At 43.7% G+C, this 26,966-nt stretch overlaps 1 protein-coding gene across 1 annotated transcript; it reads right to left on the reverse strand.

Moving 5' to 3' along the window:
• Positions 1–12,828: 12,828 nt before the first annotated feature.
• Positions 12,829–14,198, reverse strand: LOC123049064 (uncharacterized). The gene is made up of 4 exons (XM_044472059.1): positions 14,075–14,198; positions 13,651–13,703; positions 13,279–13,556; positions 12,829–13,192 (listed from the first exon to the last, which is right to left on the reverse strand). The coding sequence occupies exons 1-4, from the start codon at positions 14,079–14,081 to the stop codon at positions 13,165–13,167; spliced, it is 366 nt and encodes a 121-aa protein (XP_044327994.1). The 5' UTR covers positions 14,082–14,198; the 3' UTR covers positions 12,829–13,164.
• Positions 14,199–26,966: the final 12,768 nt, after the last annotated feature.

Raw genomic sequence — 26,966 nt, forward strand, 5'->3', positions numbered from 1 at the left:
GATGCACACAACCAACACAATGTTGGAAATATGCCCTAGAAACAATAATAAATTGGTTATTATTATATTTCCTTGTTCATGATAAACGTTTATTATCCATGCTAGAATTGTATTGATAGGAAACTCAGATACATGTGTGGATACATAGACAACACCATGTCCCTAGTAAGCCTCTAGTTGACTAGCTCGTTGATCAATAGATGGTTACGGTTTCCTGACCATGGACATTGGATGTCGTTGATAACGGGATCACATCATTAGGAGAATGATGTGATGGACAAGACCCAATCCTAAGCCTAGCACAAGATCGTGTAGTTCGTTTGCTCAGAGCTTTTCTAATGTCAAGTATCAGTTCCTTAGACCATGAGATTGTGCAACTCCCGGATACCGTAGGAATGCTTTGGGTGTACCAAACGTCACAACGTAACTGGGTGGCTATAAAGGTGCACTACAGGTATCTCCGAAAGTGTCTGTTGGGTTGGCACGAATCGAGACTGGGATTTGTCACTCCGTGTAAACGGAGAGGTATCTCTGGGCCCACTCGGTAGGACATCATCATAATGTGCACAATGTGACCAAGGAGTTGATCACGGGATGATGTGAGTTACGGAACGAGTAAAGAGACTTGCCGGTAACGAGATTGAACAAGGTATAGGGATACCGACGATTGAATCTCGGGCAAGTAACATATCGATAGACAAAGGGAATTGCATACGGGATTGATTGAATCCCCGACATCGTGGTTCATCCGATGAGATCATCGTGGAACATGTGGGAGCCAACATGGGTATCCAGATCCCGCTGTTGGTTATTGACCGGAGAACGTCTCGATCATGTCTGCATGGTTCCCGAACCCGTAGGGTCTACACACTTAAGGTTCGATGACGCTAGGGTTATAGGGAAAAGATATACGTGGTTACCGAATGTTGTTCGGAGTCCCGGATGAGATCCCGGACGTCACGAGGAGTTCCGGAATGGTCCGGAGGTAAAGATTTATATATGGGAAGTCCTGTTTTGGTCACCGGAAAGGTTTCGGGTGCTATCCGTAATGTACCGGGACCATCGGGAGGGTCCGGGGGGTCCACCAGGTGGGGCCACCGGCCCCAGAGGGCTGCGTGGGCCAAGTGTGGGAGGGGACCAGCCCCAGGTGGGCTGGTGCGCCCCCCCACAAGAGGCCCAGGGCGCAGGAAGGGGGGGGGAAGGGGGAAACCCTAGGCACAGATGGGCCTTAGGCCCATCTAGTGGGGCGCCCCCCTCTCTCCCCCCTTGGCCGCCCCCCAAGCCCCATCTAGGGCTGGCCGCACCCCTTGGGGGAGGAACCCTAGATGGGGGCGCGGCCCTTCCCTTCCCTTATATATATTGGGGTTTTGGGGATGCCATACACATGAGAACGTCTCTCTTTCGGCGCAGCCCTACCCCTCTCCCTCCTCCTCCTCTCCCGCGGTGCTTGGCGAAGCCCTGCGGGATTGCCACGCTCCTCCATCACCACCATGCCGTTGTGCTGCTGCTGGACGGAGTCTTCCCCAAACTCTCCCTCTCTCCTTGCTGGATCAAGGCGTGGGAGACGTCACCGGGCTGCACGTGTGTTGAACGCGGAGGCGCCGTGGTTCGGCGCTTAGATCGGAATCAACCGCGATCTGAATCGCTACGAGTACGACTCCTTCATCCGCGTTCTTGCAACGCTTCCGCATCGCGATCTACAAGGGTATGTAGATCCACTCCCCTTCCCCTCGTTGCTAGAGTACTCCATAGATTGATCTTGGTGATGCGTAGAAAATTTTGAATTTCTGCTACGTTCCCCAACAGTGGCATCATGAGTTAGGTCTATGCGTAGTTTCTATGCACGAGTAGAACACAAAGCAGTTGTGGGCGTAGATGTTGCCAATTCTTCTTGCCGCTACTAGTCTTATCTTGTTTCGGCGGCATTGTGGGATGAAGCGGCCCGGACCGACCTTACACGTACGCTTACGTGAGACAGGTTCCACCGACTGACATGCACTATTTGCATAAGGTGGCTAGCGGGTGTCTGTCTCTCCCACTTTAGTCGGAACGGATTCGATGAAAAGGGTCCTTATGAAGGGTAAATAGAAATTGGCATATCACGTTGTGGTTTTACGTAGGTGAGAAACGTTCTTGCTAGATACCTATACAAGCCACGTAAAAACTTGCAACAACAATTAGAGGACGTCTAACTTGTTTTTGCAGCATGTGCTATGTGATGTGATATGGCCAGAAGATGTGATGAATGATATATGTGATGTATGAGATTGATCATATTCTTGTAATAGGAATCACGACTTGCATGTCGATGAGTATGACAACCGGCAGGAACCATAGGAGTTGTCTTTATTTTTTGTATGACCTGCGTGTCACTGAATAACGCCATGTAAATTACTTTACTTTATTGCTAAGCGCGTTAGCCATAGAAGTAGAAGTAATCGTTGGCGTGACAACTTCATGAAGACACAATGATGGAGATCATGATGATGGAGATCATGGTGTCATGCCGGTGACAAAGATGATCATGGTGCCCCGAAGATGGAGATCAAAGGAGCAAAATGATATTGGCCATATCATGTCACTATTTGATTGCATGTGATGTTTATCATGTTTACATCTTATTTGCTTAGAACGACGGCAGCATAAATAAGATGATCCCTCACTAAAATTTCAAGAGACGTGTTCCCCCTAACTGTGCACCGTTGCGAAGGTTCGTTGTTTCGAAGCACCACGTGATGATCGGGTGTGATAGATTCTAACGTTCGAATACAACGGGTGTTGACGAGCCTAGCATGTACAGACATGGCCTCGGAACACATGCGAAACACTTAGGTTGACTTGACGAGCCTAGCATGTACAGACATGGCCTCGGAACACAAGAGACCGAAAGGTCGAACATGAGTCGTATAGCAGATACGATCAACATGGAGATGTTCACCGATGATGACTAGTCCGTCTCACGTGATGATCGGACACGACCTAGTTTGACTCGGATCATGTATCACTTAGATGACTAGAGGGATGTCTATCTGAGTGGGAGTTCATTAATCAGATGAACTTAATTATCATGAACATAGTCAAAAAGTCTTTGCAAATTATGTCATAGCTTGCGCTTAAGTTCTACTGTTTAAGATATGTTCCTAGAGAAAATTTAGTTGAAAGTTGGTAGTAGCAATTATGCGGACTGGGTCCGTAAACTAAGGATTGTCCTCATTGCTGCACAGAAGGCTTATGTCCTTAATGCATCGCTCGGTGTGCTGAACCTCAGCGTCGTCTGTAGATGTTGCGAAACATCTGACATACACGTTTTGATGACTACGTGATAGTTCAGTGCGTATTGCTAACGGTTTAGAATTGTGGCACCAAAGACAGTTTTGAAATGTCGCAGAACATATGAGATGTTTCGAAGACTGAAATTGGGATTTCAGACTAGTGCCCACGTCAAGAGGTATGAGACCTCCGACAAGTTTCTTGAGCCTGCAAACTAAGGGAGAAAAGCTCAATCGTTGAGCATGTGCTCAGATTGTCTGAGTACCACAATCGCTTGAATCGAGTGGGAGTTAATCTCCCAGATGAGATAGTGATGGTTCTCCATAGTCACTGCCACCAAGCTAGTAGAGCTTCGTGATGAACTATAACATATCAGGGATAGTTATGATGATCCTTGAGCTATTCGCGATGTTTGACACCGCGAAAGTAGAAATCAAGAAAGAGCATCAATTGTTGATGGTTAGTAAAACCACTAGTTTCTAGAAGGGCAAGGGCAAAAGGGATACTTCATGAAATAGCAAATCGTTTGCTGCTCTAGTGAAGAATCCCAAGGTTGAACCCAAACCCGAGACTAAGTGCTTCTGTAATGAGGGGAACGGTCACTGAAGCAGTACTACCCTAGATACTTGGTAGATGAGAAGGCAGGCAAGGTCGACAGAAGTATATTGGATATACATTATATGAATGTGTACTTTACTAGTACTCCTAGCAGCACCAGGGTATTAGATACCGGTTCGGTTGCTAAGTGTTAGTAACTCGAAATAAAAGCTGCGGAATAAATGGAGACTAGCTAAAGGTGAGATGACGATGTGTGTTGGAAGTGTTTCCAAGGTTGATGTGATCAAGCATCGCATGCTCCCTCTACCATCGAGATTGGTGTTTGGGTTGAGCACAAACATGATTGGATTATGTTTATCGCAATACGGTTATTCATTTAAGGAGAATAATGGTTACTCTGTTTATTTGAATAATACCTTCAATGGTCTTGCACCTAAAATGAATCTCGATCGTAGTGATACACATGTTCATGCCAAAAGATATAAGATAGTACCACATACTTGTGGCACTGCCACTTGAGTCATATTGATATAGAACGCATGAAGAAGCTCCATGTAGATGGATCTTTGGACTCACTCGTTTTTGAAAAGAATGAGACATGCGAACCATGTCTATTGGTATATATGCATGAAGAAACTCCATGCAGATGGATCGTTTGGACTCACTTGATTTTGAATCACTTGAGACATGCAAATCATACCACATGGGCAAGATGACTGAAAATCCTCGTTTTCAGTAAGATGGAACAAGAGAGCAACTTATTGGAAGTAATACATTTTGATGTATGCAGTCCAATGAGTGATGAGGCATGCAGTGGATATCGTTATGTTCTTACTTCACAGATGATTTGAGTAGATGCTAAGTGTATTTACTTGATGAAACACAAGTCTGAATTATTGAAAGGTTCAAGTAATTTCAGAGTGAAGTTGAAGATCGTCGTGACAAGAGGATAAAATGTCTGTGATATGATCATAGAGATGAGTATCTGAGTTACGAGTTTGGCACACAATTAAGACATTGTGGAAAGTGTTTCACAATTAATACCGCCTGGAACACCATTGTGTGATGGTGTGTCCGAACATCATAACTGCACCCTATTGGATATGGTGCATGCCATGATGTCTCTTATGGAATTACCACTACCGTTTATGGGTTAGGCATTAGAGACAACCGCATTCACTTTAAATAGGGCACCACGCAATTCCGCTGAGACGACACCGATTAGAGAAACCTAAGTTGTCGTTTCTTAAAAGTTTGGGGCTGCGATGCTTATGTGAAAAAGTTTCAGGCTGATAAGCTCGAACCCAAAGCGGATAAATGCATCTTCATAGAAAACCCAAAACAGTTGGGTATACCTCCTATTTCAGATCTGGAAGCAAAAGTAATTGCTTCTAGAAACGAGTCCTTTCTCGAGGAAAAGTTTCTCTCGAAAGAATTGAGTGGGAGGATGGTGGAGACTTGATAAGGTTATTGAACCGTCACTTCAACTAGTGTGTAGCAGGGCACAGGAAGTTGTTCCTGTGGCACCTACACCAATTGAAGTGGAAGCTTATGATAGTGATCATGAAACTTCAGATCAAGTCACTACCAAACCTCGTAGGACGACGAGGATGCGTGCTACTTCAGAGTGGCACGTGATCCTGTCTGAGATATCATGTTGTTGGATAATACTGAACCTACGAGCTATGGAGAAGCGATGGTGGGCCCATATTCCGACAAATGGTTAGAAGCCATGAAATCCGAGATAAATGGATCTTTAAGAAGAAGACAGACGTGGACGGTAATGTTACCGTCTATGAAGCTCGACTTGTGGCTAAGAGTATTTCCACAAGTTCAAGGAGTTGACTACGATGAGATTGTCTCGTCCGTAGCGATGCTTAAGTCTGTCGGAATCTTGTTAGCATTAGCTGCATTTATGAAATCTGGCAGATGGATGTCAAAACAAGTTTCCTTACCAGTTTTCGTAAGGAAAGGTTGTATGTGATACAATCAGAAAGGTTTTGTCGATCCTAAGGATGCTAAAAGGTATGCTAGCTCCAGCGATCCTTCCATGGACTAGAGCAAGCATCTCGGAGTCAGAATATAAGCTTTGATGGAGCGATCAAAGTTTTTGGGTTTATACAAGGTTTGTTAGAAACTTGTATTTACAATAAAGTGAGTGGGAGCGCTACAAAATTTCTGATAAGTATATGTGAATGACATATTGTTGATCCGAAATGATGTAAAATTTCTGGAAAGCATAAAGGGTTGTTTGAAAGGAGTTTTTCAAAGGAAGACCTGGATAAAGCTGCTTACATATTGGGCATCAAGATCTATAGAGATAGATCAAGACGCCTGATGATACTTTCAAAGAACGCACACCTTGACATGATTTTGAAAGAGTTCAAAATAGATCAGCAAAGAAGGAGTTCTTGGCTGTGTTACAAGGTGTGAGTATTGAGTAAGACTCAAGACCTGACCACAGCAGAAGAGAGAGAAAGGACGAAGGTCGTCCCCTATGCTTTAGACGTAGGCTCTACAGTATGCTATGCTGTGTACCGCACATGAAGTGTGCCTTGCCATGAGTTGGTCAAGGGGTACAATAGTGATCCGGGAATGGATCACATGAGAGCGGTCGAACTTATCCTTAGTATCTAGTGGACTAAGGAATTTTCTCGATTATGGAGGTGAAAAGGAGTTTGTCGTAAAGGGTTACGTCGATGCGAACTTTGACACTAATCCGGATGACTCTGAGTAGTAAACCGGATTCGTATAGTAGAGCAGTTATTTGAAATGGCTCCAAGTAGCGCGTGATAGCATCCACAAGATGACATAAATATTCGTAAAGCACGCACGGATCTGAAAGGATCAGACCCGTTGACTAATAACCTCTCTCACTAGCATAACATGATCAAACCAGAACTCATTGAGTGTTAATCACATAGAGATGTGAACTAGATTGTTGACTCTAGTAAACTCTTGGGTGTTGGTCGCATGGTGATGTGACCTGTGAGTGTTAATCACATGGTGATGTGAACTAGATTATTGACTCTAGTGCAAGTGGGAGACTGTTGGAAATATGCGCTAGAGGCAATAATAAATTGGTTATTATTATATTTCCTTGTTCATGATAAACGTTTATTATCCATGCTAGAATTGTATTGATAGGAAACCCAGATACATGTGTGGATACATAGACAACACCATGTCCCTAGTAAGCCTCTACTTGACTAGCTCGTTGATCAATAGATGGTTACGGTTTCCTGACCATGGACATTGGATGTCGTTGATAACGGGATCACATCATTAGGAGAATGATGTGATGGACAAGACCCAATCCTAAGCCTAGCACAAGATCGTGTAGTTCGTTTGCTCAGAGCTTTTCTAATGTCAAGTATCAGTTCCTTAGACCATGAGATTGCGCAACTCCCGGATACTGTAGGAATGCTTTGGGTGTACCAAACGTCACAACGTAACTGGGTGGCTATAAAGGTGCACTACAGGTATCTCCGAAAGTGTCTGTTGGGTTGGCACGAATCGAGACTGGGATTTGTCACTCCATGTAAACGGAGAGGTATCTCTGGGCCCACTCGGTAGGAAATCATCATAATGTGCACAATGTGACCAAGGAGTTGATCACGGGATGATGTGAGTTACGGAACGAGTAAAGAGACTTGCCGGTAACGAGATTGAACAAGGTATAGGGATACCGACGATCGAATCTCGGGCAAGTAACATATCGATAGACAAAGGGAATTGCATACGGGATTGATTGAATCCCCGACATCGTGGTTCATCCGATGAGATCATCGTGGAACATGTGGGAGCCAACATGGGTATCCAGATCCCGCTGTTGGTTATTGACCGGAGAACGTCTCGGTCATGTCTGCATGGTTCCCGAACCCGTAGGGTCTACACACTTAAGGTTCGATGACGCTAGGGTTATAGGGAAAAGATATACGTGGTTACCGAATGTTGTTAGGAGTCCCGGATGAGATCCCGGACGTCACGAGGAGTTCTGGAATGGTCCGGAGGTAAATATTTATATATGGGAAGTCCTGTTTTGGTCACCGGAAAAGTTTCGGGTGCTATCGGTAATGTACCGGGACCACCGGGAGGGTCCGGGGGGTCCACCAGGTGGGGCCACCGGCCCCAGAGGGCTGCGTGGGCCAAGTGTGGGAGGGGACCAGCCCCAGGTGGGCTGGTGCGCCCCCCCACAAGAGGCCCAGGGCGCAGGAAGGGGGGAAGGGGGAAACCCTAGGCACAGATGGGCCTTAGGCCCATCTAGTGGGGCGCCCCCTCCCCCCTTGGCCGCCCCCCCCAAGCCCCATCTAGGGTTGGCCGCACCCCTTGGGGGAGGAACCCTAGATGGGGGCGCAACCCTTCCCTTCCCTTATATATATTGGGGTTTTGGGGATGCCATACACATGAGAACGTCTCTCTTTCGGCGCAGCCCTACCCCTCTCCCTCCTCCTCCTCTCCCGCGGTGCTTGGCGAAGCCCTGCGGGATTGCCACGCTCCTCCATCACCACCATGCCGTTGTGCTGCTGCTGGACGGAGTCTTCCCCAACCTCTCCCTCTCTCCTTGCTGGATCAAGGCGTGGGAGACGTCACCGGGCTGCACGTGTGTTGAACGCGGAGGCGCCGTGGTTCGGCGCTTAGATCGGAATCAACCGCGATCTGAATCGCTACAAGTACGACTCCTTCATCCGCGTTCTTGCAACGCTTCCGCATCGCGATCTACAAGGGTATGTAGATCCACTCCCCTTCCCCTCGTTGCTAGAGTACTCCATAGATTGATCTTGGTGATGCGTAGAAAATTTTGAATTTCTGCTACGTTCCCCAACACACAAAGGGGCGCGCGCGCACACACACACACAGAGAGAGAGAGAGAGAGAGAGAGAGATCACGCCGAAAAATGAAAAATTCATAGAAAACCGAAGCTATGCCTGAGTCTGATTCTTTTTCAGACTCTTCTTCTTCATCTGGGTCGGAAACTTCGTCTTCAGAGTCCAGTTCCTTCCCAATGTAAGCCTTGGCCTTGTGAGAGTTGTTTCTTCGTTTGTAAGTAGACTTTAAAGGAGTTCTCGAAGAAGATCTAGAGGTGGACTTGAAGGAAGAGTTGTCCTTCTTCTTGAAGAACTTATTGATCTTCTTTTCACCATCTAAGTCGTAGTTCTTACTCTTGCCCTTCCATGCTTGCTACTGCCCGAGTCAAATCTTCCACTGGCTCGTATTTCACCTTCCTAGAGAGGATAGACAAAAATGAAGTGTTCCGGCTTCTTGCATTTAAAACAAGTGTAGTCTTTCATAGGTTTTGACGAGGACTTGGAATTGTCCGAGTTGCTTGAGCCTCTAGAACTGATTTTTCTTTCAGAAGCGTTGGAAGCATTCTGTTATTAGTGCGATATCCTTGCTGATACTTTCTGGGTCATCAGATTCATCATCGGCATTATCTTCGCAGCAAGATTTAGCCACAGCTTTGAGTACGTGACGTTTTTGGTAACTTGAGACATAATGATGCCTCTTTTCTTCTTGTTGTTCCTCGTGGGTGTTCAACCTCTCCATGATATCGGCAAAGTCGAGTAACTTGAGAGCTCTCTCCTTTATCATCAGGACAAGTGTATCAAAGGAACTATCCAACGATCTGAGAAACTTCTTCACAACTTCATGATCAGTGATATCCTTGGCACCAAGGCCTTGTAGTTCATTTACAATGTCACTCAATTGATCGAATTGTTGACTGCTTTCATTCCTGAGCCTTTTGAAGTGGTTGAATTTTGCACGAAATGTATTGATAAGTCCATTTTGCATCATGTTTTCCTACTGTTATTTATTATGATTTGGGTCATTATTTCACTTTGTGATGCAATCCTAATGCCTTTTCTTTCTTATTTTTTCAAGTTTCACATGAAGAGGGAGATTGTTGGCACCTAGAATTCTGGACCTGAAAAGGCCACAACAGAGCTAGATATTCTCAACAGCTCCAAATGACCGTAAAATTTGCGGAGAATTATTTTAGAATGTATAAAAAAATATTGGCGAAAGAAGTACCGGGAGGGGGCCCACCAGTGAGTCACGAGCTCAGGGGGCGCGCCTAGTGAGTTCATGGCTCCACCAGCAGGCCTCTGGGGCCCATCTTCTCCTATATGATGCTATTTGCCCTAGCAAAAAGATCAAAAGAACACTTACAGGACGAAGTGCCATCTTCTCCTATATAATGCTATTAGCAAGTACAACTATTTTTTTTTTGGTATTTCATGTTCCATATCCATAACTAAAGATAGAAAACAACTTAGAATAGAAAATAAAATCCACTTAATGATAGAAAATAAAATCTACTTAGTGATAAAGCGAACAAGCACACACGAGAATATTCACCCCATGCTATTGCTCCCCGGGAACGGTGCCAGAAAGAGGTCTTGATAACCCACAAGTATAGGGGATATATTATACCTTTTCGATAAATAAGAGTGTCGAACCCAATGAGGAACTAAAAGTAGAATTTATATTCTCTTCAAGTTCTATCGACTATCGATACAACTCTACGCACACTTAGCCTTTGTGTTACCTAGAACAAGTATGAAATAGAAGTACTTTGTAGGTGTAATGCTAGAACTACTTTGCAAGAATAAAACTGGGAGTAATTTGCAAGATAATAAAAGTTAGTTCTTTAGTAGAAAGCTTTTTGTAACACAAGAGGAAGATTTGTCCCTAGGCAATCGCTAACTAACCGGTAATCATTATTGTAATTTTATATGAGGGAAGGCATGAGCTAACATACTTTCCGTACTTGGATCATATGCACTTGTGATTGGAACTCTAGCAAAGCATCCGCAACTACTAAAGATCATTAAGGTGAAACCCAATCATAGCATTAAGTAGCAAGTCCTCTTTACTCCCATACGCAACAACCCCCTTACTCAGGTATAAGTTTTTGTCACTCTCGCCACCCACTATAAGCGAATAATGAACGTATTGCAACACCCTACAGCAGAATCCCACACGTGTGCGCGACACGGAGGGCACCATAGGACAGCACCAAAATAAAACATACAACTCAAACCAATCACAATCATCAATCAACCCACAGGATTCGAATGTACTCAAACATCATAGGATGGCCATACATCATCGGATAATAATATATAGCATTAAGCACCTTGTTTAAGTAGAGATTATAGCGGGTAGAAGAGGTGCTACACCGCTGCATAGAGGGGGAGAGTTGGTGGTGACGGCGACGAAGTTATTGGTGTAGATCGCCGTCACAGTGTTTGCCCCGGCGGCACTCCGGTGCCACCGGGAGAGAGGGGGAGAGCCCCCCTCCTTCTTCTTCTTACTTGGCCTCCCCCTAGATGGGAGGAGAGTTTCCCCTTGGCCCCCATGGCTCCCAGAGGGCAGGAGCTCCTCCGAGATTGGATCCCTCTCTCTGTTCTTTTTAGTTTCACATTCCTGTTTTCTGGCCCCTCACCGTTTCTTAAATTCCAGATATCCGTAACTCCGATTGGGCTGCAAATTTGAGGGGATTTTTTCCCTGATATCATCTTTCTTACGGCGAAAGAAGGGCACCAACCGCCTTATAGGGGCACCACAAGCCTGCCAGGCGCGCCCTCTGGGCTTGCGGTCCCCTCGGGCATTGCCTCGCGTTAATTCTTCTTTCCGAAAATCACATATATTCCAAAATAAATCTCCGTAAATTTTTATAGTGTTTGCACTTTGTTTTGTATGGATATTCTGCGAAACAAAAAATATGCAACAAACAGAAACTGGCACTGGACATTGAATCAATATGTTAGTCCCCAAATTAATATAAAATATTACCAAAAATATATGAAAGTTGTAGAATATTGGCATGAAACAATAAAAAGAATTATAGATACGACAAAGATGTATCAAGCGTGGGGGCGCGAAGCGCCGGCCATGCGGTCCAGCCATTGGGAGGAGGGAGCGGTCAAGGAACGGCGGGAGAGCACACGGGTGGTGGGGAGAGGGGAGGAGAGGTAGAGGAGGCGGCTAGAGAGGCGTGGAATTTTACTTGGCCGCCGAGCGATGGAGCATAAATAGGGAGGTGGGCACGGCTGATGATAAATTATCCTCTACCAAAGCGGGTTAGGGATCGGCTAGGTGCTGGTTAGAGGAGGGATTTTACTCCTCTTAACAAGTTATTGGGGATCGGTTAGAGTTGCCCTTATACTGGTGCGCTAGGGCACATTGCCCTTTCTGGAGGCGTTGCCATGGTCTTTATCCGAGCCCCTCTTTGAGCATCAGGGAAAATCCCTAGCTCCGGTACTTCGGATCGGATGGCGGTGGCGGCACGACGTGGTTCCCCTTCTTGAAGACGCTATCTTGCTCGCTCACGTAGTCCCCGGTGTTGGAATTGGGGATGTTCGGCGTCCCACTGATTTGGTCTGCTCCTCTAGTTTTAGGCTTGGTGGGCTTAGCTGTATGTTTTTCCTTTTCGGGCTGAGCACCCCTTCTCTCTCTCTGCTCCAACTCCCATGCTCATGCCTCCCTGCGTTCATGTCATGTGTTATCCTGTTTGATATGCAACTTTTGCGTATTCGCGAAAAAACAACGAGGAGATAATAGTTACCTCAACACTTCCATGTTTAACATAAAGAACTAGCCGACCATGAATAATTTGCCTCAAAAAGAGCTAATGACTATGGACAACAAGTTGCAAATTATTGTCGAGTAAGGGGGGAGATACGCTGGGCACGACACAAAACAGAGTGACTCGGTTCACATGCATTCCAACGTTCAAAGCTTCAGCTAAACAAAATTCAAACCATTTTCGAATTTGATAATACTAAGTGGGCTCCAGGTGACGGGCAGATGATGCAAACCCAGATGAAGACAGATAAGAAAGTAGGTTCAGTTGCAAAACAAGAACAACCAGCTGCCTGCCAATTAACAAAGTTGGTTCAGATGAAGAAGATAACAAAGCATTTGCAGTTAACCATGGATAACCAGTTGTAAAACAGAGTCACTCAGTTGGTTCAGAAGAACGAAGTTCACTCATTCACATGCATTCCAACGTTCAAAGCTTCAGCTAAACAAAGTTCAAACCCTTTCGAAGTTCATACTACTACTACGTAGGCTCCAGGGATACTCCATGTTGAAGCCCGATTAATCATTAATGCAGCAGATGCAAACAGACAGTCTAAAACCCATGTGAGGAAGACAACAGAAAAGGAAGCTAAGATAGACATGTTGCCAACTACTCCATAGAACACCATACGGCAGGCCCTTCCAAACTTCTAACTTAGTGATTAAAACGGCGCGTCTCCAAGCTCCAAAATGATCCATCTTCAATCCTCCGGTAGGCACATGCGCATCCACACCGGCGCAGCGAACCTAGGCAGCATCGTCGACATCCGGCAGGCTGACGAAAACAAGGAGAGCAAGTTAATCACAGCCCAGACTTCAGAACAAGTGAAGAACAGAGACCAACACACCACAGAGACTCACTTGGACAAGGCGAAGTACAGATTGATGGCAAGAAGCGCGAAGCACCTGACGGCGGCCCACGCGTACGAGCGCCGGGAATCCTCCGTCGGCGCCATAACGGCCATCCACGTCAGGAAACAGCCGGTTGTGGTGCTCACGAACACGCAGAACACCAGGAACATGTCGCGGCGGAAGAAGGCACGGAGGCAGGCACGGTCGTCCGGCGTCGTCGAGACAGCCGCCGCCGTGAGCAGCAGCAGCATGGCCAGCACCGGTACCGCTATCTTGACGATCTTGGTCTGCAGAAAAGCAAAGCGTGCAGAGTCAGATGGAGAGATCGAACGAACGCAGAACACGAGATCGATGATGAATACGCATGCAGGAGTTTTAAACCTTGTTCTGGTTCGCTCTCGCAGCTCCTCCGACAGCACCCAGCAGATTGCGGCCTTCAAAGTTCAGATAAGAAACAAGAAGATCAAATCTTTGGCATGACAGGGAAATAGCAGAGCGAGATCATAAAGGCGAAACTTTGCGACTTGCCACTACCCGAACAAAAAGGCCAAGAAAATTAGCGGGAATCAGCGGGAATGCGGCCAGTTGAGCCTTTGCCATGGAAAATCAGCGGGAATGCGGCCAGTTTTAAACTGATGCGAGCGCAGAAGATCTCCAAAAGGAAACAACGGAGAAACAGAAACAAAGAACATTCATCCGGAGATCTCAAACACAAATTTCCAGCGCATTAGAAAGCGGAACAAACTACCAACAGGAAAAAACAACGACGATTAATCAAGAGGGATGGATCTAGATGCTTGCATACCATCCATCTCTCTAGCACCACTCCTTTCCCTAACCACGGAGAGTTTTGGAGATATTGGCGGGGCTCTAGAGGAAACAGCGATGGAGCTTTCTGAATCGAAATTGCCATGGGGTTGGGGTCTACTTTATACGCAGCATACATGTGAGGAGGAGGAGCAGGTACACGGTCGTGGCTTGGTCTCCATATCGGTCAAGGTGGTACATGGACGGGTGGCTGCATTTTCAGTCTGGGGGTAGCAGCAGACGCAGCTTTTTCAGAATTCAGTTTCTTCATTTCAGAGCTCAATTGCCACCTTTCTCTTTTCCCATTTCTTACATTGTGAAATTTATCACACACGAGCAATTCAATTAATAATTTCTTATCTTTCTTTTTTTTGCGGGGAATCACTAGTTTCTTATCGGGACAGTAAGATTGGCTGCTTGTTTTTACCTGGTTTTGCTTTTCCAAAAGGAGCATGACGATCCGCACTTCCTCACAAGCGACGAATGGTGCTAGTCCAGATGAAACTGACGCCATCGGTTCACTTTAACGTCCACAAAACAGACACACTGATTTGAAAAAGTTTGAATTGAACAGATGATAGGCTCGAAAGAGAGTATGCTGCCCTTGGCGCGAAACCGCCGGTGGAAGGGGAAAACCCTATGTTTTTTTAGACAAAGGGGAAAACCCTATGTAACGCGATCCCCTGCGCGCGAGACTTGGGCAACCGGTTTTGGCAACCTGAAGGTTCCCTCAACCGGTTTTTTGTTTCTTTTTCATGTTTGCGGTTTATTTTGGTCTTTTTTCAATTTTCTCCTTCTCTTTTTTTTCCATTTTTCTGTTAGTTTCCCTTTTTTCATTTTGTTTTCCTTTTTCATTTTCTATTTTCCTTTTTAAAAAATTGTGTATTTAAAAATGTTTGCAAATTTTATAAATTGATTGCTTTTTTGAAAACAAATTTTCAAAATGATAATTTTTAATTTTTGGTCATAAAATCAAAAAATGTCCAAAAATTAGCAAAAACATTATTTTTCAAAAAATATTCGGATTGTCAAAAAACTCTTCACGGTTTTAAATCAGGATCAGGATTTCAAATTTGCATTTTTTAAAAAAAATAAAAAAATAGAAAATATTTGGAAATAAAAAACACATTTACAAATTTTGTTCTTATTCAAAAAAACCCAAATTTTCAAAAGATGCTCAAGATTCCAAATTTTGTTCTTGTTTTCAAAAACTATTTTGGAATTTCAATTTTTTTTTCACACTTTCTCTAAAAAAATGTTCATGTTTTCCAAAATGTATTCAAAGTAAATCAGAAAATGAGACGCTAGCTGACCACTAGACCTCTAGTAGTGAAGCAACTAAAAGATCCAATTGCAAGAAAATCAGTATGATGTATTAGCAAAGCCACTAAGAAGGGAATCGAAAGTAGATAGGGAATCCCACTGTAGATGTGGTTTTATACCTTGAGGCAGAAGTTCAAGTTCATATTCCTTTTATATATCATTTGATAAATGCCTCCAATCACCATATAACATTGAGTGGGAGTCACCCTGAAAGATGGATGACCAATGAGGACAAGACAATGGGGAAGTTGGTAACAGAGAGTCTTCCCTTCTTCTTCGCTTTCTTGCGTGGAAAAGTTTCCACTACATAATAAGAAACTAGAATTAGATCTTGGAAATGATCCCATTGACCATGAGTTCTTAAAATGTTCACGCTGCAACCAACCAACAACAACCTTCAACCATGGTGGCTAGTAGCACACATAGTTGAGTGGGAGCTCGCGGGTTCGATTCCTCTCGACAGTGCTGCTTTTCAGGATTTTCTGCGTGCGGCGCTTGCTAGTGGGCCGGCCCAGAGCGCTATCCCCTATGCGTTCCACGCGCTATGACTCAATGAGCCTCCAATAGGAGCTCCCGGGTGGAAGGCACGAGCATCGGTATCGGGGTGCAAAACATGGGCTGAGCCTACCCGGTGGATGCTAGTTGTTGGCCTAGGGCCTTAGAATACTTGGAGGTGTAGGGCCTCAGAATACTTGGAGGTCTAGTTGTCGATCCATCATACAAGATTTTATTTTTGTTTATATTAATCAAATCTAAGATACCCCTTGGATGTCTTTATTATGAAGAAGTGATGCTGAAAAGAAGAAGAAAAATGTGTCAAGGAAATAAAAATGTCTAGGCGCATGAGTTACCTTATCCAGACGATTAGGGTTTAGTCTACTCCACCGACGCCTCGTGCCAGTGTTCAGTTTTTCCTACCTTTTGCTCACCAGGGTCGGTATTCGCCGCGCCGATTCTTGGGCTAACTACAAAGATGGCAGGCCTGTCGACTGATGTCTACTACGCAACCTTCTCCTTGTAGACGTTGTTGGGCCTCCAAGTGCAGAGGTTTGTAGGACAGTAGCAAAATTCCCTCAAGTGAATGACCTAAGGTTTATCAATCCGTGGGAGGCGTAGGATGAAGATGGTCTCTCTCAAGCAACCCTGCAACCAAATAACAAAGAGTCTCTTGTGTCCCCAACACACCCAATACAATGGTAAATTGTATAGGTGCACTAGTTCGGTGAAGAGATGGTGATACAAGTGCAATATGTATGGTAGATATGGGTTTTTGTAATCTGAAAATATAAAGACAGCAAGGTAGCAAGCGGTAAAAGTGAGCACAAACAGTATTGCAATGCTAGGAAACAAGGCCTAGGGTTCATACTTTCACTAGTGCAAGTTCTCTCAACAATAATAACATAATTGGATCATATAACTATCCCTCAACATGCAACAAAGAGCCACTCCAAAGTCACTAATAGCGGAGAACAAACGAAGAGATTATGGTAGGGTACGAAACCACCTCAAAGTTATTCTTTCCAATCAATCCGTTGGGCTATTCCTATAAGTGTCACAAACGGCCCTAGAGTTCGTACTAGAATAACACCTTAAGACACAAATCAACCAAAACCCTAATGTCACCTAGATACTCCAATGTCACCTCAAGTATCCGTGGGTATGATTATACGATATGCATCACACAATCTCAGATTCATCTATTCAACCAACACATAGAACCTCAAAGAGTGCCCTAGAGTTTCTACCGGAGAATCAAGACGAAAACGTGTGCCAACCCCTATGCATAGGTTCATGGGCGGAACCCGCAAGTTGATCACCAAAACATACATCAAGTGAATCACGTGATATCCCATTGTCACCACAGATATGCACGGCAAGACATACATCAAGTGTTCTCAAATCCTTAAAGACTCAATCTGATAAGCTAACTTCAAAGGGAAAACTCAATCTATTACAAGAGAGTAGAGGGGGAGAAGCAACATAAGATCCAACTATAATAGCAAAGCTCGCGATACATCAAGATCGCGCCGAATCAAGAACACGAGAGAGAGATCAAACACATAGCTATTGGTACATACCCTTTGCCCCGGGGGTGAACTACTCCCTCCTCGTCATGGAGAGCGCCGGGATGATGAAGATGGCCACCGGTGAGGGTTCCCCCCTCCGGCAGGGTGCCGGAACAGGGTCCCGATTGGTTTTTGGTGGCTACAGAGGCTTGCGGCGGCGGAACTCCCGATCTATTCTGTTCCCCGAAGGTTTTAGGGTATATTGGTATATATAGGAGGAAGAAATACGTCAGGGGAGCCACGAGGGGCCCATGAGGGTGGAGGGCGCGCCCAGGGGGGTGGGCGCGCCCCCCTGCCTCGTGCTTTCCTCGTTGATCCCCTGACGTGCACTCCAAGTCTCCCGTATTGCTTGATTTCCAAAAATAACTTTTCCGAAGGTTTCATTCCGTTTGGACTCCGTTTGATATTCCTTTTCTGCGAAACACTAAAACAAGGGAAAAAACAGGAACTGGCACTGGGCTCTGGGTCAATAGGTTAGTCCCAAAAGTAATATAAAAGTGCATAATAAAGCCCATAAACATCCAAGACGGATAATATAATAGCATGAATACTTCATAAATTATAGATACGTTGGAGACGTATCAGCATCCCAAGCTTAATTCCTGCTCGTCCTCGAGTAGGTAAATGATAAAAGAAATAATTTATGAAGTGTGAATGCTAGCAGGTGCACAAGTTTGATCAATGATAATTTCAATCACCTTTTCTAGCATCATTATATAACAGTAGCTCAACTCATAGAACTTTGCATGATCAAGTAACAAACTATTCACATGTTAAAGTATAGATCATAAACTTTCTTGAAAACTAACAAACCGTGTTATTAGCCATCAAACAATTACAATTCATCTTATTTTCAGGAAGAGTCTATGTCAGAGCTTTGATTCAGCAAACTTCACATACTCAACTATCATTTAGTCTTCCATGATTGCTACCACTCAAAGCATATTTTTAGAACAAATAGTATTCATCGAACACAGAGAAAGATAGGGGCTTAATGTTTCGCCTCCCAACCTTTTACCTCAAGGGTAATGTCAACAGTAATAATTCATGCTCAAATATATTTGAATGGCCATATATGCTTAGATCTTTCCATCACATGATGCTTGCCAACTAAAGAGTAGGTTGGAATGAGAAGGAATACTACTGACTCTTGCATAAAAGTAAAAGATAGGCCCTTCGCAGAGGGAAGCAGGGATTTGCAGAGGTGCCAGAGCTCGAAGCAAAAACAGAGATGAAAATAATTTTGAGAGGTATGCTTTCATTGTCAACATAACGACCAAGAGTTCCCAATATCTTCCATACTACATACATTATAGGCGGTTCCCAAACAGAAAGGTAAAGATTTTTACTCCCCCTCCACCAACAATCATCAATCCATGGCTTGCCCGAAACAACGGGTGCCTCCAACTAACATCAATCCTGGGGGAGTTTTGTTTGCAATTATTTTTGATTTGATTTCGATCTTTTGATCATGGGACTGGGCATCCCAGTTACCAGCCATTTTCTCGTGAATGATGAGCGGAGTCCACTCATCGTGAGAATAACCCACCTAGCATGGAAGATACTGCTAGCCCCTAGTCGCTACATGAGCGATTCGGGCATACAAAACAGATTATTATTTGAAGGTTTAGAGTTTGGCGCATGCAAATTTATTTGGAACGGCAGGTAAATACCGCATATAGGTAGATATGGTGGACACTCATGGAAGAAACTTGGTTCAAGGAATTTGGATGCACAAGCAGTATTCCCGCTTAGTACAAATATTTTGGCTAGCAAAGGATTCTGAATAGCAAGCACCACATGTTAGAGGATCCATAACAATATAACTTCTATACAAATATACCCAAGCATAACTCATTATGTTGTCTTCCTTGTCCAACTTCAACTAATTTTCTCAGGTTTGAAAATAATTAATGGGGCTCACAATCATAGAAGATGTCCAAGATAGTATTATATGTGAAATCTCTCTTCCTTCAATATTCTTTCATGAATTGTTCAAGTGACCAATATAATGTTTGCTAACCTTCAATAAATTTACCACCTCTACTTCTTATATCTGAAGTCATTACTCCCCATGGGATAAGCATATGAAACATATATAATTTCATATTTATGATATTAAATTCATTCAACCATTTACTCATAGGATATAAGTGAAGCACACGAGTAAATGACAAACTACTCCAAAAAGATATAAGTGAAGATTAATGAGTAGTTAAATAATTATGTAGCTATGTGAAGACACTCCCCCATTTAAGAATTTCAGATCTTGGTATTTTATTCAAACAGCAAGCAAAACAAAATAAAATGACATGACGCTCCAAGCAAAACACATATCATGTGGTGAATAAAAATATAGCTCCAAGTAAAGTTACCGATGAATGAAGACGAAAGAGGGGATGCCATCCGGGGCATCCCCAAGCTTAGGCTCTTGGTTGTCCTTGAATATTACCTTGGGGTGCCTTGGGCATCCCCAAGCTTAGGCTCTTGCCACTCCTTATTCCATAGTCCATCGAATCTTTACCCAAAACTTGAAAACTTCACAACACAAAACTTAACAGAAAATCTCGTGAGCTCCGTTAGCGAAAGAAAACAAAACAACACTTCAAGGTACTGTAATGAATTCATTATTTATTTATATTGGTGTTAAACCTACTTTATTCAAACTTCTCTATGGTTTATAAACTATTTTACTATCCATAGATTCATCAAAATAAGCAAACAACACACGGAAAACAGAATCTGTCAAAAACAGAACAGTCTGTAGTAATCTGTAACTAACGCAAACTTCTGGAACTCCAAAAATTCTAAAATAAATTGGTGGTCCTGAGGAATTTGTCTAGTAATCATCTGCAAAAAGAATCAACTAAATAGCACTCTCCAGTAAAAAAATTGAAGCTAATCTCGTGAGCGCTAAAGTTTCTGTTTTTTACAGCATGATCATAAAGACTTCACCCAAGTCTTCCCAAAGGTTCTACTTGGCACAAACACTAATTAAAACACAAAACCACATCTAAAAATAAGATAGATGGATTATTTATTCCTAAACAGAACCAAAAAGCAAGAAACTAAAATAAAGTTGGGTTGCCTCCCAACAAGCGCTATCGTTTAATGCCCCTAGCTAGGCATGATGATCTCAATGATGCTCGCATAAAAGATAAGAATTGAAACAAAAAGAGAGCATCATGAAGAATATGACTAGCACATTTAAGTCTAACCCACTTCCTATGCATAGGGATTTTGTGAACAAACAATTTATGGGAACAATAATCAACTAGCATAGGAAGGCAAAACAAGCATAACTTTAAAACTTTAAGCACATAGAGAGGAAACCTGTTATTATTGCAATTCCTACAAGCATATATTCCTCCCCCATAATAATTTTCAGTAGCATCATGAATAATTTCAACAATATAACCATCACACAAAGCATTCTTTTCATGATCTACTTGCATAGAAATTTTACTACTCTCCACATAAGCAAAATTCTTCTCATTCGGAATAGTGGGAGTATCATAAGAGACTCGAATACTATAAATTGTTTCCACATTAAAAGAGTGATATTCAGAAAAAGGGTAATCATAATCATGACAAGTTTCATAAATATAATCATAACTACTTTTTATAGCATAAGTTTCATCACAATAATCATCATAAGTAGCAGGCATGCTATCATCATTATACATTTGTATATCAAAACTTGGGACACTAAAAATATCATCTTCATTAAACGTAGCATCCCCAAGCTTGGGACAAACATTAATTGCAGCAAATATATTCTCAAAAACATCATATTCATCAAACATAGCATCCCCAAGCTTGGGCCTTTTCATATCATAAGCATAATCACTCTCATCATTAATAGTATGGATAACACCAATAGTATAGCAATTATCATATTCTTCCAAGCAAGTGCCAAAAAGATTTTCAAGATCATAAGAAGTATCATTATCTTCCCAATCATAATCATCACAACAAGCAATAGGCATAACGAGATCATCATCAAGTGCATCATCTTCCACAATTATTTTTTATTCATTTTCATGAGGCACAACAATAATAGGAGCAACATTTATTTGGGAGAGATATCTTTTTACCTCTCTTCCTTTTTCTTTTCTTCTTCTTCACCACACCATGTGTGGGTTCAATCCTCCTTTTGGAGCTCCTTATTAATGAAATTGGTTGAATAGAAGGCTCCTCCTCGTTACCTGATTCATCATAAGAAATTATAGGAGGATATTGGGAAGTCTCTTCCCTTTCATTAGTATTCCTTTCATCCTCTATTTGTTTTCTTTTCTTTATGTAGTTGGCAATATAAGGATTTTCAATGCAATTCACCGCACAATACATATAAATTTCTTCTAGATCAAAATGAAGAACTCTATCAAGGGAAAATTCTGGAATGTCCTTAGTTATACGTTTCATTTCTTCATAACCCAAGAGCAAACTAAGTTCATTATGATGTGCAAGGGAAATCAAGTCATCACAATTTTTGGACACGATATGATCATGAAACAATTTGCATTGGGTACTGAAATGATCATGTTCATTGCAAAGTTCACAAGTACGGCGAAGGAAATTTAAATTTTCAGCACAACCATCTAACCTTTCTTGCAACCATTTAGTTTCTAAATGCTTATTCCTCTTGCAATATCTATCTTCCCTATTTGGTGTGTACTTGCAAACCCAATACACTCCACAAAAATAGACATGCTTATAAGATATATTTTCATCATGACTACTGCAATCATCATTAGTACTATGGATATTCAAGGAGTTCATACTAACAACATTGCAATCATGCTCATCATTCAAAGATTCAGTGCCAAACATTTTAATGCATTCTTCTTCTAACACTTTGGCACAATTTTCCTTTCCATCATACTCACGAAAGATATTAAAAAGATGAAGCGTATGAGACAAACTCAATTCCAATTTTTTTGTAGTTTTCTTTTATAAACTAAACTATTGCTAAAACAAGAAACAAAAAGATTCGATTGCAAGATCTAAAGATATACCTTCAAGCACTCACCTCCCCGACAACGGCGCCAGAAAAGAGCTTAGTTGGCGGGGTGTGAGTGCCGCTTACCTAGCCTCCCCGGCAACGGCGCCAGAAAAGAGCTTGATGTCTACTACGCAACCTTCTCCTTGTAGACGTTGTTGGGCCTCCAAGTGCAGAGGTTTGTAGGACAGTAGCAAATTTCCCTCAAGTGGATGACCTAAGGTTTATCAATCTGTGGGAGGCGTAGGATGAAGATGGTCTCTCTCAAGCAACCCTGCAACCAAATAACAAAGAGTCTCTTGTGTCCCCAACACACCCAATACAATGGTAAATTGTATAGGTGCACTAGTTCGGCGAAGAGATGGTGATACAAGTGCAATATGAATGGTAGATATGCGTTTTTGTAATCTGAAAATATAAAGACAGCAAGGGAGCAAGCGGTAAAAGTGAGCACAAACAGTATTGCAATGCTAGGAAACAAGGCCTAGGGTTCATACTTCCACTAGTGCAAGTTCTCTCAACAATAATAACATAATTGGATCATATAACTATCCCTCAACATGCAACAAAGGGTCACTCCAAAGTCACTAATAGCGGAGAACAAACGAAGAGATTATGGTAGGGTACGAAACCACCTCAAAGTTATTCTTTCCAATCAATCCGTTGGGCTATTCCTATAAGTGTCACAAACAGCCCTAGAGTTCGTACTAGAATAACACCTTAAGACACAAATCAACCAAAACCCTAATGTCACCTAGATACTCCAATGTCACCTCAAGTATCCGTGGGTATGATTATACGATATGCATCACACAATCTCAGATTCATCTATTCAACCAACACATAGAACCTCAAAGAGTGCCCCAAAGTTTTTACCGGAGAATCAAGACGAAAACGTGTGCCAACCCCTATGCATAGGTTCATGGGCGGAACCCGCAAGTTGATCACCAAAACATACATCAAGTGAATCATGTGATATCCCATTGTCACCACAGATACGCACGGCAAGACATACATCAAGTGTTATCAAATCCTTAAAGACTCAATCTGATAAGATAACTTCAAAGGGAAAACTCAATCTATTACAAGAGAGTAGAGGGGGAGAAGCAACATAAGATCCAACTATAATAGCAAAGCTCGCGATACATCAAGATCGTGCCGAATCAAGAACACGAAAGAGAGATCAAACACATAGCTACTGGTACATACCCTCAGCCCCGAGGGTGAACTACTCCCTCCTCGTCATGGAGAGTGCCGGGATGATGAAGATGGCCACCGGTGAGGGTTCCCCCCTCCGGCAGGGTGCCGGAACAGGGTCCCGATTGGTTTTTGGTGGCTACAGAGGCTTGCGGCGGCGGAACTCCCGATCTATTCTGTTCCCCGAAGGTTTTAGGGTATATTGGTATATATAGGAGGAAGAAATACGTTAGGGGAGCCACGAGGGGCCCACGAGGGTGGAGGGCGCACCCAGGGGGGTGGGCGCGCCCCCCTGCCTCGTGCCTTCCTTGTTGATCCCCTGACGTGCACTCCAAGTCTCCCGTATTGCTTTCTTTCCAAAAATAACTTTTCCGAAGGTTTCATTCCGTTTGGACTCCGTTTGATATTCCTTTTCTACGAAACATTGAAACAAGGGAAAAAACAGGAACTGGCACTGGGCTCTAGGTCAATAGGTTAGTCCCAAAAGTAATATAAAAGTGCATAATAAAGCCCATAAACATCCAAGACGGATAATATAATAGCATGAATACTTCATAAATTATAGATACGTTGGAGACGTATCATCGACCTACCTTGGTCTCTGTGAAGAGAACTCAAGGTGATCGCACATGCGGTTTTTTCCTTCGAAGCTTCTCAAGTACATCGTCATGGTGGCTCCAATTTCAAGCTCATGAGGGACAGACAGAGGAAAGGAGAAGCAACCTGAGGGGGTCTGGAGGATGTTATGACAAAGATGAGGCTGCAGGGACATGAACTTGATGATGTGTATCTAGGTCTTGAGGAGATCGATGAGTTAGCCAAATCGGCCCATTGACTTGCGGTGGCTAAGGTACACACCACCAAGAACTTTAGTAGTGCGGCGTTGAAGGAAATAATGAAATTCATCTCGAACCTAGCGCATGAGCCAGCGATCAGAGAAATGGACGACAATATTTTTGTGGTCTAGATGTTTTGTCATGGGGATTGGAAGATGGTGATGTTTGAGGGGCCATGGATCTTCCATGGTCTCATGGTGCTGCTTGATGATTTTGATGGCAAAAAGACATCAAAATTAGTGAACTTTGCTAGGGTCTCGGTGTGGGGACAGATTCGCCAAATTCCAAATTTACATAGGAAATATCCGATCGTGGACCAATTATCTCGAATAATTAGGACGGTGTGGAGCGTGGAGCTAAACATTACAAGGTTCTATGAGGGAAACTATGTGCGTTTAACGGTGAAGATTGGACTGAGCAAGTCCTTGATACGATGGACTCCACTTAATGTGGCCTGAGAAAGATTATTCCTCTGTGAAATATAAAAAAAGGTTACTTCTGTCAGGTTAGCGGTTTGCTGGGGCATGATATGGAGGAATGTGGGGACAACATTCCGTTGGGAAACGTAGCATGCAATCTAAAAAATATCCTACGCTCACGCAAGATCTATCTAGGAGATGCATAGCAACGAGAGGGGGAGAGTGTGTCCACGTACCCTCGTAGACCGAAAGCGGAAGCATTTGACAACGTGGATGATGTAGTCGAACTTATTCTCGTTCTGACCGATCAAGCACCGAACGTACGGCACCTCCGAGTTCTGCACACGTTCAGCTCGATGACGTCCCTCGAACTCTTGATCCAGCAAAGTGTCGAGGGAGAGTTCCGTAAGCACGACGGCGTGGTGACAGTGATGGTGAAGTGATCCGCACAGGGCTTTGCCTAAGCACTACGAAGATATGACCGGAGGCGTAAACTGTGGAGGGGGGCGCCGCACACGGCTAGGAATCAATGTTATGTGTTCTAGCAGTGCCCCTGTTGGGGAACGCGGTATTTCAAAAAAATTCCTACGATCACGCAAGATCTATCTAGGAGATGCATAGCAACGAGCGGGGAGAGTGTGTCCACGTACCTTCGTAGACCGAAAGAGGAAGCGTTAAGTAACGCGGTTGATGTAGTCATACGTCTTCGCGATCCAACCAATCAAGTACCGAACGCACGACACCGCCGCGATCTGCACACATTTACCTCGGTGACGTCCCTCGAACTCTTGATCCAGCTGAGGCCGAGGGAGAGTTTCGTTAGCACGACGGCGTGATGACGGTGATGATGAAGTTACCGACGCAGGGCTTCACCTAAGCACTACAACGATATGACCGAGGTGGAAATCTGTGGAGGGGGCACCGCACACGGCTAAACAATCAAATTGTGTGTTCTAGGGTGCCCCCTGCCCCCGTATATAAAGGAGCAAGGGGGAGGCCGGCCGGCCCTCATAGGGCGCGCCCCAAGTAGGATTCCTACTAGGAATCCTATTCCTAGTAGGTTTCCAACAAGGGAAGAGAGGGGGAAGGAAGGAGAGGGAGAGAGGAAGAGGGAAAGAGGGGGGCGCCGCCCCCTCCTAGTCCAATTCGGACTCCTCAATGGGGGGGCACGGCAAGCCCTAGAGGCCCCTCCTCTCTCTCACACAAGGCCCATGTTGGCCCATTTGTTCCCCCTGGGATTTCGATAACCACCCGAGACTTCAATATTTATCCGGTGACCCCCGCAACTCATCCAGTGTCCGAATAACATCGTCCAATATATCAATCTTTATGTCTCGACCATTTGGAGACTCCTCGTCATGTCCGTGATCATATCCGGCACTCCGAACAACCTTCGGTACATCAAAACACATAAACTCATAATACCGATCGTCATCGAACGTTAAGCCTGCGGATCCTACGGGTTCGAGAACTATGTAGACATGACCGAGACTCATCTCCGGTCAATAACCAATAGCGGAACCTGGATGCTCATATTGGCTCCCACATATTCTAAAAAGATCTTTATCGGTCAAACCACATAACAACATATGTTGTTCCCTTTGTCATCGGTATGTTACTTGCCCGAGATTCGATCATCAGTATCTCAATACCTAGTTCAATCTAGTTACCGGCAAGTCTCTTTACTCGTTCTGTAATGCATCATCCCACAACTAACTTATTAGTCACATTGCTTGCAAGGCTTATAGTGATGTGCATTACCGAGAGGGCCCAGAGATACCTCTTCGACAATCGGAGTGACAAATCCTAATCTTGATCTATGCCAACTCAACAAACACCATCGGAGACACCTGTAGAGCATCTTTATAATCACCCAGTAACGTTGTGATGTTTGATAGCACACTAAGTGTTCCTCCGGTATTCGGGAGTTGCATAATCTCATAGTCATAGGAACATGTATACGTCATGAAGAAAGTAATAGCAACAAACTAAATGATCATCGTGCTAAGCTAACGGATGGGTCTTGTCAATCACACCATTCTCTAAT

This window comes from Triticum aestivum, chromosome 2D, assembly GCF_018294505.1.
Source record: "Triticum aestivum cultivar Chinese Spring chromosome 2D, IWGSC CS RefSeq v2.1, whole genome shotgun sequence".
Classification (NCBI taxonomy): domain Eukaryota; kingdom Viridiplantae; phylum Streptophyta; class Magnoliopsida; order Poales; family Poaceae; genus Triticum; species Triticum aestivum.

Coding starts and splice junctions, on each gene's coding strand:
- LOC123049064 (XM_044472059.1), bottom strand. Junction 13,557..13,650: donor CGAGAGCGAACCAGAACAAG/GTTTAAAACTCC, acceptor GCTTTTCTGCAG/ACCAAGATCGTCAAGATAGC. Junction 13,193..13,278: donor CTGTACTTCGCCTTGTCCAA/GTGAGTCTCTGT, acceptor TGTTTTCGTCAG/CCTGCCGGATGTCGACGATG.